The 12,180-nt window shown below is 39.0% G+C and overlaps 2 protein-coding genes across 4 annotated transcripts in view; one reads left to right on the top strand and one right to left on the bottom strand.

Annotated features, from left to right (window-relative positions):
- Positions 1-84: 84 nt before the first annotated feature.
- Positions 85-9,530, bottom strand: anxa11a (annexin A11a). 3 transcript variants are annotated; one of them, XM_044372991.1, is made up of 15 exons: positions 9,425-9,530; positions 7,321-7,569; positions 6,650-6,732; positions 5,628-6,005; positions 5,403-5,490; positions 5,035-5,129; positions 4,624-4,737; positions 4,229-4,319; positions 3,231-3,310; positions 3,084-3,140; positions 2,888-2,981; positions 2,627-2,722; positions 1,096-1,154; positions 869-991; positions 85-742 (listed from the first exon to the last, which is right to left on the bottom strand). In XM_044372991.1, exons 2-15 carry the CDS (start codon positions 7,565-7,567, stop codon positions 683-685), a joined length of 1,665 nt encoding a protein of 554 aa, XP_044228926.1. In that variant the 5' UTR covers positions 7,568-7,569; positions 9,425-9,530; the 3' UTR covers positions 85-682. The 3 variants fall into 3 exon arrangements, with proteins under 3 accessions (XP_044228926.1, XP_044228928.1, XP_044228927.1); XM_044372993.1 differs by having other exon boundaries at positions 5,628-5,858; XM_044372992.1 differs by lacking the exon at positions 9,425-9,530 and adding an exon at positions 9,094-9,299.
- A 1,305-nt stretch (positions 9,531-10,835) lies between these two features.
- zcchc24 (zinc finger, CCHC domain containing 24) overlaps positions 10,836-12,180 on the top strand; it is a 35,720-nt gene continuing 34,375 nt past the window's right edge. Inside the window, exon 1 of the mRNA XM_044372607.1 lies at positions 10,836-11,338. Within this exon, the coding sequence (XP_044228542.1) occupies positions 11,099-11,338 (240 nt within the window). The 5' untranslated portion in view covers positions 10,836-11,098. The remainder of the gene's footprint in view (positions 11,339-12,180) is intronic.

Here is a 12,180-nt window from a genome sequence, read left to right as displayed (position 1 = left end):
CCTGCTCATGAGTTGTTTTCAAAAAATTTAAATGTATTTCGCATGTTATGATTCATCACTAATACAATATAAGACTCATGAAGGTAAAGTCACTCACAATTTAATGATGATGTGACACAGTTTTACATGCTTAGAATGACAGATATATGATACACAAGTACAGCACATCTATGATAAACAGAAAAAAAAAGCACAGACAAATTGAAGAAGAGATTGTACAATTGCGGGAATAGTAACGGATAACTTTGGTACTTAGCTGCTATGTAGTCTATGTCTTATACTTTATTCAGCATTGCTGAATGTTATAGCTCATAAATGACCAGATATCATTAGATAACTGATCATATTGGCACAACTGAAATAAAACATCTTAAAAATATATAGCTCTTAAAATTCAAATGTAATCTCTAACAAGTTTTTAGTATGGCCATGTATATTAAACTGAAATATCCAGCAAAGATGTTACAATTGTAAAAATATAAAACCTTTCTGTGCACACCATATATAGAAAAAGAAATAATATGTAGCGATATGTAATAGGTTCTTACAACTAAGTAAACATTGCATTGCGAGAGCATTGGCATGGCATGCAGGTTTGCAGTTTGTGTATAGTGCATATTTGTAAGGCAGGAAGCAGATTATTATAGAAAATGTATGTAATGCATTAGACATTGTTTCCTTTTCAGTCACTGCCGCCACAGAGCTTCAATAGGAGTTTTTTGTAGTCACCTGATGTGTCTCCCTGTCGATAAAAGAAAAGTGTCAACAAATGATTCAGACTTATCTTATGGTGTCTACTTGTTACTTTTAAATCATCCATTCTGCTGTTATTTAAATTGTATTAATCTAGTTTGATGAAGATACTTACGGAGATGTGTGTGTACAGTGACTTGCCGTAGTTTTTCACATATTCCTGACGGATGTCCAGCATGTCCACCTCGGAACGGGTGACCATGATCCGGATGAGGGTTTTGTCTTTGGTCCCAGCTCCCTGAGCACATAGGCACACACACAATGAGGGTGACAAAGAAATTAAATATTATGTTGTACTTCTTTTTTAGCAATGTACTCTCCAAGCAGGATCAGGTGTCTCACCTTCATGGCCTTGTAAAGCCTCTCAGCAAAGTAGGCAGGTGTATTCTTAATACACTTCACTGAAAGAGAGAAAATATTTACTTAACAACGATAAAAGTGCGACGAACTCCCTCATTGATAGGTTGTCTCTCTTTTTTAATTAAAAAAATAATAAATAAATACTGCATTACTAACACAATCAAATATTTGAGGATAATGAAGACAATACTTTACTTATGTACCATCTGAAAGTGAAAAATCAAGCTATGCATACACCCAAGGAATGTAACAGAGGATGACAACATGCAAACTTAAAACTGCATTAATTTTTATATTTTATAAAATGACTATGTGGATTCTGAAGGAGAATGATGAACCTATAGAGAATTATCTGCAGTCCAAATGAGCTTTTCAGCCTGTTCAAGGCCAGAACATTTACTGTGTGGTCTACTCTCCCTTATAAACCCAACAACCTTGTTGCCAGCTGCAGGAGGCGGCTGTTTCTGGCAAACAAGCTTTGATCAATCCACTGTATGCTACCTGTCCAGCAGCAAATGGCAGGCAGAAAAAAAGTGGCTACAAGGTGATGAAATATGTTGAACATTTGACTTTTACTTGGTATTTTCACTTGGAAATTGGTGGAGACCAAAATAGAGCGAAAAGAAGAGTGAATATTGGATTTAGATTCATTAGGTGGCAAGGAACATGGCCCCCATGAGGTGTTATGTTGCTAGATGTGCTAAATACTGTTTGCTTACATGTCAGCTATGACAACTTTAATAGTAGGTTTAATAGTAGGTTAAGTTAAACTTGTTAAGTAGGGCAAAGTTTGTCTGCTTCTTTTTTCTGCCGCCTATTGGCCAAATATTGATCAATGCAGTTTTAAAGTAAGTTACATTTTGAAAAAATGTAAACGTCAAATCAGAAACAAAAACTTCCAGAAGAGTGAAATGAAACACAGCGTCATAACAGAGACAAACATTGAACACTGCGGTGCACACAATGAAAACATATAGACTGGATATGCAATATCAATGGAAGGAATCAAATAAAACACATCTAAAAACAGGTTACTGTACCATAACCCTGAAAAATGTTGGCAAAAAAGGCAAAAAAACAAAGAGATTATGCATGTAACAGGCCCCCCACTGCCAGCAGCACATTTATTTTCACAGGTGTATTCAGTAAGCTGATACAGTATGTATTATAATCAGGATGGAAAAAGTTTTATAGTTGAATGTTGCGTCAAAAACGTACTGCAGACAGGATACAAAATTAGCACCAGCCACCAGCCAAATTAAATATGCAAATGGCTGTTAGATTTGCTTCATTCACCAGCCAAAAAAGCAATGGTAATATATTGAGTGGCAGGTAAAATTTGAACATTCACTAGCCATTTGGCCAGTGGACAAAAAAATTAATTTTGCACACTGACTGCAGACAAGCCTCTACACTTGTCATTAACTAATTCTTCTGCTAATTCTGACTCTCACAATAAATGGGTGTGGTGACCCTTCTCATAGTAGACTTTAATGGATGTGTGTATCCTTACCCACTGCCAGCATGCCACTCTCAAGGTCTCCGGACATCTCCCTCTCGATGCTCTTCTCGATATCCCTGCCACACATTCTCTGGTACTCTTGAAACACTACACACACACACACGCCGATGCATCCACACAAACACAAACACACACAATCAGTGATATAGCCAACAAAGCACAAGACTTCTCAATTATCATTTGGCTTGTTTTGAATGTTGAACTGATAAACTTGTTTGTGTATGCTTGTAAACAAGTCTTCATAGAGAATACCTGCTCTGAGATGGGGTTTGCTCCTGGCGCATAAAATGGCATTGAATTTGGACTCATCTGTTCCCAGCTTGTTCTCCCCAGCAGCATACAGAGCCTATAAGAACAGAAACATGTACAAGGCAACATGTCAACATTTAAGAACTACCAAGTTGCAGAATCGAACAATAATTATTAATGAGTATAAAGCAGATTTCACCTGGGCATCTTGTTTAGCTATAGCGATGTCAACAGTTTCCCGTTCATCACGATTACCCTACAAAGCACAGAGAAAAACATCCCGAATGATTTATGAATGTAGTTGCTACAAATCATCAGTTCTACAGAATCAGGTTTGTAGCTGTACCTGGGCGAGAGAGATCAGGAGTCTACGGAAGTGGCCTGAGGTATCCCCACTAATGGCATCCTCCAGGGACTTCTTATATTCTGAAATGGCAAAAAAACCGTAAGGTAAATAATATTAAGAACACAGACAAAACACAAATATAAGCCATGTATGATTTTGAAGGAATTTAATATCTTTGGGTTGAAATCGCCAGTAATCGTACAGTGTATTTTGTTTTTAATGCTAAGAATCTTTTAACAAGTAACAACTGCATTTAAATCATGAGGCACCAAAATTCTTCATTTAAAGAAAAACATTTGAGGAGTAGCTACACTTTTTCATGTTCTTGCTTTTTTTTTTTTTAAGTTAGAGAAGATTCATACCACTCTTGTGTCTGCATGTTAGCTATGATGCTACAGCCAGCAAACGATTAGCTTAGCTTAGCATGAAGAAAGGGGGAAACAGCTAGCCTGGTTCTGTACAAAGTTTAAAAAAATCCCTCTACCAGCACCTCTAAACTCACTAATAAACACATTATATTGAAAAATTATGGTTTTACGAGGAGTTACATGCTCAAACTATTTCTTGGCTGGGCCAGTTACTTTCTGGAGTCTCTGCTCATTGCCTGGCAACCTCAAGCGAATAAGCACATTTCCCAAAATGTCAAAATATTCCCTTAAACTAAGATGTACTAGGCTTAGCAATATGCTGTAAGTGGGATGACTCCAACCCAACCAATTCAGAAGTAGAGGACACTTTAGCATCGATTAGAAAATTGAATTAAATTAATGAACAGGAAATTTTAGAAAGAATTCATTCAGACATCTGAACTTGAGTGCAACTGATGCTGCTGGATATTCAATTCCTAAATAATACATTTCTAACTCTGCATATCTGCATCTAGATATTTTATGGTTGTGCCCAAATGTAGGTACACTGAGCTTATCCACTAATATAATAAAACTCTTAACATAGCGTGCTGTGAGATAAGAGAACAGAGCCACCTTGAGACATCTCACCTTGTTTGTAAATACGATTTATCTCCCTGATTTCAGCATTGGAGCGGGAAGACAGGATCTCTATCAGACAGGCTTCATCAGTTCCGGCTCCCTGTCAGGAAGACAGAACAATGATAATCTGACATCCTCATCCTATGGCCTAGTAGCAGCCGAAAATCTCCTCGTTTCTTTTTTAGCAAATCATCTTTCAAACCTACAACTAATGCATTAACTTATCATATTTCATAATCCATGTAAATGTAAACACGCTTCTTTATCTTTAACATTTTTCATGAGATAATAGTTTTACAATAAAAAACACAAAATAATGTGGACTATAAAGCCTTCTATGATGACAAAAAGATTTTAAATACAGATAAAAATAATATCAACAGGTTTTGTTCCTGAGCGTTTACCTTTATGGCACTGTAGAGCTCATAGGCATCAAACTCAGCTGGGGCTCTCAACATGGCCATGACCAGCTTCCTGAAGTCCCCAGACAGTTCTGAATGCAGATCCTTAATCAGATCCTGAAAATGGAAACATGCTTGGAATAACTCAAAACCATCACTGACTGCTGCCCTGAAAAACTTTCTGTAAGAAGCTCTGTGCCATAGCTATAATGAGCTCTGAGGACATCCAATCCCCTCTCCATTTTACTGGTAGCACTACCACCTGTTGTCTGCTTGTCACTATCATGCGCTAGGTAATGCACACTGAGCCACATTCAATTCTATATACAGTATGAACTCTCCTAATGGAAGATGGCATTAGTTATTACACTAACCACATATGAACTTCAAAATGTGCATGAACAGCGCTGTTACCTTCCCATAGGAGGTTTTGTAAGCCCGAGGCAAAGGAACGCGCTGCTTGTTGGAACGACTCCCCAATAACTCGATGATGGCTTGCTCATCAGTTCCTGCACAGACAAGTCCAAAAGATCAACTTAGAGACGGATCACAGAATAAAAAAAAAAACGTAATTTCCAACTGAAAACGTTTTTATTTATACTTGAGTAATTGATTAGGTGAATTAATTAACAGTGGAACTGTTTCTCCAGTAGCATTGTCCCTTCATGGATAAGTAAATTCACGCTCTTTAAATGTTCTTAATTGTGCGCCCCCTCCCCCCCAGTGGAAAATAAAATCACAAGCAGCAAACTGTGATTAAATCGCCAGTTCATAGCACTCACCGAAGCCCTTCATGGCCTTTCTCAGGACTTCCACATCTCTGAGTGGGTCAGCTCCAGGAAAGTCCTTGATCGATCCTCTGAATCCTCTCTGGGATGACAATACAGTAATTTCCACAACAGTGTTATTCCAACAAAGATTTCATTCTATATTCATCATTACATTGTAAATCTAAAAAAGTGTTTTTTATCAATTAGGGTCAATTCTTTCTTTTCAGTGTTTCTTACATTGATAGGTGGAGCTACTGGCATGGCTCCTCCTCCTCCTCCTCCATAGGCTGGCATTGATGGATTTGGTGAAGGGACTTTTGGGTACGTTGGCATAGGTGCTGGTGCTCCTCCATAACCGGGCATGGGTGGGTTGGGTGATGGTGCTTGAGGGTAACCAGGCATAGGTTGGCCTGGCTGACCAGGGAAGCCCATCCCTGGGCCTTGGGGTTGGGGCATGGCCCCTCCTGGCTGTGGGTACAGGCCATATGACTGTTGGTTAGGGGAGGGGGCACCATACCCGCCTGGCTGAGGGGCAGGTGGGTACCCCCCGGGGGCTTGGGTGAACATGGATGGGTTTGGAGTAAAACCCCCCATGCCTGCAGACATCTGGTTGGCCTGTGATTTTGAAAGATTGGTATCCCATAATATGTACACAGATGCTTGAAGATAATGTTATGCAAAGCACATGTTGCTGGCCACACCTTTTTTGGACCGGATATCTTCATGGAATTACAATTATCTACATCAACATTTTAAACATTTTCAAGGAAATGCCCCTTATCTTGGATCTAACTTCAAGATAAACTGCATTTCATGTTCCTGATGTTTTGAATCTCTACCAGTTACATAACGTACAAGTGTCCAAAAAATGAGTGACCATGCTACTTAATGAAATGGAAATTCAGATAGCTGATGACAAAAATGAGAATACAACATAGACAAGACAAGGAATCAGAAAAATAAGAAGGCATAACAGTTGAACTAGATCGACAGGTTTTAGAAGCAAGGACAAGAATGAAGGATGTAACTGTTTTTCTCATGCAAGAGAACTGGAAAGAGAAGCTGACAAAGAAAATTGCAATGCTGAGGATTTTAGGACTTTGGAAAAGTCTTACCGTAAAGTGAAATGACGTGATATTCCATTAACAGTTGTGTAATTCATTCTAACTGGAATATTCAACGCAATAATCTGATGATTTAGCATTACAGATATATTAACAATTTTCTAGGTGCAGAGGAGTTTTTTAGGTTAAACTTACCATGCCAGCATTGTATCCAGGGTTGGATAAGCTGTCAAGACCTATGGAAGGATAACCACCGGTAGGGCCACCACCCCAGCTACCTGCAGCAGATAACAAAAACAGAACTGTTCAAGCAAGTTTTTATCCCCCCAAGGAAGTAAAGGATGTATTGGACTATTAAATGCCTGATAGAACTGAGAACAAAGACATAAACAGGAATGACCCCTCTTACTGGGACTTCCTTTTTCCTCACTTTCTGAATAGTCAACATGTAGGTGAAAGAGTGCTGGACAGAGAATGAGAGTACTATGTGAAAAATGGACTTTGGGAGTCAGTTCTCTTAGCAACAGCAGAGGTTTGTTTGTTTTTGAGGGGAAAAAAAATCCACCCTGTTAATTTCAGATCTCATGATCCCTGTTTCCTACAAACGCAACATAACTGACTCATCCACTCTACGATGGGCATTAGAATACCTTAACCATAACATTCTGTTTCACTTCAACTTAGTGCTTTATGTATTTTTTTAATATTAACATTAAATCAAATGTGACAGTGTAATGCTAAAGGGTCTCTTGGGATGCGCATGTAGCTCTGTGTCTGCTAGATGTACAAGTAGGAAATTTGTGCAAATATGTTAGCGATAATAACATGTTTTGACCCCTAGCGGTCAGTGTTGTGTGATGCCTTACCTGGTGGTGGTGCCTGGGGGTAACCTCCAGCCTGTGGAGGATAGCCTCCCATTTGTGGTGGAAAGCCACCAGCCTGTGGAGGATAGCCGCCAGGCTGAGGAGGGTAGCCACTTGGCTGCGGTGGGAAGCCTCCTGCTTGTGGAGGGTAAGCTCCAGGCTGAGGTGGGTATGCACCAGGTTGTGGAGGGTAAGCCCCAGGCTGTGGTGGGTATCCGCCTGCCTGAGGGGGGTATCCAGGGTAGCTCATGGCTTTAAACACAAAACAGAACTGTCAAAGGGTTGTCAAATATGACTTATTACTAAATAAAATACTGTTCATCCTGTGCAGCCATCTAGACAAAAATGCACCCATTCCATTGCCAAATGTACATGAGGAACAATTCAAATAATTAAAATCGATAATTATATATGTACTTATTACATTGGTGCAAAACTAATCTACTTTATAGGTCAAGATCCTTGACTCTGTTCTGCTTTTTAAATGCACCTACTTTATAGGGAAACAACAACAGGTCTATTTAATTTATTCTTCTGGTTTCAATTCTTTCATTACAGACTGAGTTTTTAAGCTAGTGTCATTGCAAACTAACTAAGGGTAAACTCTTCATTCCTGGACCGTTGGATCACAGATATTTTTAGCCAACTTCTGGTGTGGTGAAGAAACTTCATTTCATGAAAATCCTGTTTTCCAATAGGCCTACTTGTTCCATGGTACAACTGAAAATGGACTTAAATGGAACAGTCTTCTCCTCTGCTTTGCATTTTATGGGCGCAGAAAGACGTTGCTGTGTTTGAATATGCACACAAGGAAGCAAAGGTATGTTGTGACATACAGAGGTCGAATAAGATAAGGTAGAAACATTTCAATTAAATGAATACAGTGAATACTTTATAACCTACTTTAAGATTTTTCTAGGCCCAAGTTATTACAATCACAATTAGTGATGTTTGATTTGTGAAATACTTTCGAAATCTCATACACTTCCTCCTCATTCCCTGCTGCTGATCTCCAACACTGTAGCACTGATGCTGTGTCAAAATAACACTGTGAAATACTTGTTCAGCGGTTATAACAGAACAAATGTGGTTTGTGTATTTAGGGTTAAATGGTCGAGGTTCAAACACGTAACATTTCAGTGTAGCTGAGGTGAAGACACATCACATCCAACTTCTTTCACATTTCATACTGAGAACTGTGACCTTAAAAAACCACAAATTCAAACTGCAAGTAACAGCACCAATGCATAGCTAATTACAGAGTTGGGGTGCTAATAAAAATTCAAGGTCAAAAATCTTTTTAAAAGGCTCTAATATGAGCTAATTATAACCTTCTAAGCCATTTTATTATTAGCTAGCTTGATCTCAACATCCTATGGATATCGTCCTTTCCTTTTGTTGCATTTTGAGGTTAAAGTTTACTCATTTTGTCGTAACTCTAGGTGAGTCAGTTAACTAGCTTAACGTCAACTTTATAAGCACTTTGAATCGCCTTGTTGAAATGTGCTATTGCTAAACTTGCCTCGCCTTGACACTCAAAGATAGCTAGCTAGATTTGGGCAAATACAAGACGTTAATTTATCTTGGCTTTATTTATCAGAACACTACACTGACAGCTTTACACAGTGTTAGACAGATTATGTTAGTCAATGGAAAACAAACATTTGATTAGCTAATAACACGAACAGAAGTTCACTTTTGAACTGTAGGTTAAGTACCCGCGCTGCTTCAGGCCTGCACAAATCTCCTATTGAAGATTAACGTTAGCAGAGTTACCTCCCAATCCTGTTTACATAATACGGCTGGATACGATATGCCAACTCGACCCTGTCCTTAGCTAGCTAGCAAAAACCACAAATAAACGAATAAAATCCCGAAAGCAAAGTAAAACTACTAGCAAGACGAGCATTCGGTTAACTAACTACATGTTAAAGCAAAGTAATTCTGCATTGACGCTGGCGAGCTAACGACAGTGCCGGAAACAGACTACAAAACGACTCCAAAAATAGTTGCCGCCGATCCAAAAACACAACTTGTAACGTCTTCTAAAATACCTTTCACTATTCTAACACGCCTATTTGTGTAGTTGTATGAATTCAGCACTTACTTTAGTCTGCTTGGCCTCTTCCTGGTCGACTTATCCGTTTCACCATTCGCAGTATTGACTGTATATAAATGGTGTGGGTGGGACTCATACTTTCCATTTTGGGGGGACCCACCCATCTATCTATCCGTCACAGAACAGTAAAGATAGTTCACATGACCATAAGCAACTAGTCATAAATGCTAATGGTATGATGGAAAATGTGACAGACATACGTCCTTCACTATTTCACAACTATTTCACAATAGACCTTTTATGTCAAAGGTTTATCGCCCAAAATAAACAATGTCCTGCCCAGATAAGACTGTCTGTAGGCTACGTAAATCTAAAACCACATATTCTTTGGTCATCTGACACACACATTTAATGGGCAATAACTGTACTGATTAATAAAGAAAATGTGTGAATTCTGTGCTACTACAGTACAGTATATTAGTCTATATTAGACCTACTGTATAGGTCTTCTAAATATTTTATGGTAGCCAGACAATCAGTGACAGAAATATAATTAAAATGGGTTATGTAAATGAAATTAATTGTTTTTGACACGGGAATAAAGCTGTGTGTGAGTGTGTTTTCCCCAGAGTGCTCTGTGATTAGTCATTGTTTATATTGATGACCAACTGGGAAGCCTAATTTTACTTTCCTCCACGGAACAAATCACACTTTTTACAAGAAGTTACTCACATATAACTGTTGTTGTGTGTTTTCTTTGCTGTGTGTGTGAGAAAGATCTTTGCCACAAGAGGGAGCCATTTTTCAAGCTTTCCTCATACCTCTCTGAACTGCCTGCCTGCCTGCCACCTGCAGGTTGGCTGTAAGAGGCTGGGACATGCTTACACACTGGCTTTGAGAGTTGCATGTGTTGAGGTGCGGATTTTATTGATCGATTAACTGATTGATTGATTAGTCTTTTCTGATGGTGCTTTCTCATCATTAATCCACCTTTTTTCTTATATCACACGCGAATAGACCTTTTTCAGATGGCTGAATAAGCATCAATGACAGCATTTTATTATTATTATTATTATTTAAAAAAAAAAAAAAAGATATAATCCTTTGTGAAGCACTACTGACTTAAAAATCAGATAAGCCTTTACTACATTAACACAGCGACACTCCTAACAGTTTAGTGCGCCACTTTGCACCACCTATAGACAAAACAGATGTTTTTAATGATACATGTTATAATAATAAATCTCATAAGGCTCAGAGATCTGGGAGTCTGTTAACGGGGTTTAATTTAGTAAGTGATGTGGTATCAGCTGAGCTGCTGGTTTGAGAAGTTAGAATAGGATGATGAACCATTTGTCTCAATAGGCTGTTAATGAATATTCATATAAACCAGACGCGGATTGGCCTGCGTCCTCGGTGACGCACAGCCGTCCTCATTAAATATTCAAAGAGTCTTTCTCTGCCCCGCTGCAATAAAGGCAGATAGCGGACCATGGGGAGCAGGGGAAAACTTTTTATACTGACATGTCAGCGCAATGACTTTTGAGTAACATCTAACTGGGACGAGGCTCCCGGCGTGAGGAGGACAGGGCCCTTTGCGGGAAGAAAAAGGAGCACTTGGCATCTGCCGGGGTACAGGAACGAAAAGCAGAACGGCAAAAGAGTTGAGACCAGTCCAAGAATCAGCGGTGGAAAATCCAGCTTAGCCATTTGAATTGAAAGATGAGCTTGTTGTCTGCCATAGACACGAGTGCCTCCGTGTACCAGCCAGCGCAACTTCTCAACTGGGTCTATCTTTCCTTACAAGACCCCCACCAGACCAGCGCTTTTGACGCGTTCAGACCCGAGCCCAACTCTTCCCACCCGGATCTCAGTTTCAGCAAGACTCCCGCAGCGGCGGACTTGAGCTCTTCCCTGAACTCCAACTATCTCAACAACTTCTTTCAGCTGCAGCGGAATGAGGTGAACGATGGCATGCCGCGTAATTATCTGAGAGGTTTCAGACTGTGGGAGATTGTGTTTGAGTTTAGAGTTACTTTTTACTATTGTTAGAAACTGAGTTGGTTGATGTGTTGACTGTCTGTGCAGCAAATGTTTTAGCATGTACAACATAACCGCCATGATATTTCTTGTATGGACAGTAACTTCAAGTGGTCTTATTTAACCATCATTTTAGCACTTTAGGATATTGTTGAAAAAAAAAAATCTTCCTCAACAACATATCACAACATTTAGTTTTTAATTGGCCTGATATTGTCATACTTTACAGAAGACAAGTAGGATATAAATACATCACTGAAATTGTAAGCCCAAAGAAATATTATTAGAGTATCATATTGATTCCACTGGTGGTCAAAACTGTATTAAAAGATTGTTTGGGAAATTGGGAAAATTAATTTGGGAATCTTATTAAAGCTTAATTACACAAGCTAAGCTCTTACTATATAGTTATATAATTTTGACTGTATGGAGGATACAGGCAATTCCATTCCCTTTCCCTATAATGTAATTAAATAATAATTTGGGATAAATAAGTCTGTTGTTATGGATCATATTAAAAGTGAAACTGTTAATCAGACATGCCTCTGATCAAAGTGAGAGGTAATGAGGGACAGAGTTTGAAATAGATTCCCCTGCACGCCTCTATCTGGAGAGAGCGGGCCACTGCAGCCTTTTGCTGAGGTCTGCTGTCTGTGACTTCTTCAAATAGACCAGGTTGTGCAAACAAAATCAATCCTTGTTTACATATTATCTATTTTGGTAGCTCTGTGTAATTTTAGGGGACAAACATGCTAATAACGTAT

This window comes from Thunnus albacares, chromosome 14 (assembly GCF_914725855.1).
Source record: "Thunnus albacares chromosome 14, fThuAlb1.1, whole genome shotgun sequence".
NCBI lineage: Eukaryota > Metazoa > Chordata > Actinopteri > Scombriformes > Scombridae > Thunnus > Thunnus albacares.
The sequence above is the reverse complement of the archived record's forward strand: the minus strand, read 5'-3'. Positions and strand labels throughout refer to the sequence as shown.

Bases quoted from the DNA above. Each gene is read 5' to 3' on its own strand.
- anxa11a (XM_044372991.1), bottom strand. From the start codon at position 7,567: ATGAGCTACCCTGGATACCCCCCTCAGGCAGGCGGATACCCACCACAG. The intron at 5,491-5,627 runs GTAAGAAACACT...TTGTCATCCCAG, and splicing joins CAGTAGCTCCACCTATCAAT to AGAGGATTCAGAGGATCGAT. The intron at 5,130-5,402 runs GTGAGTGCTATG...TTGTCTGTGCAG, and splicing joins AAAGGCCATGAAGGGCTTCG to GAACTGATGAGCAAGCCATC.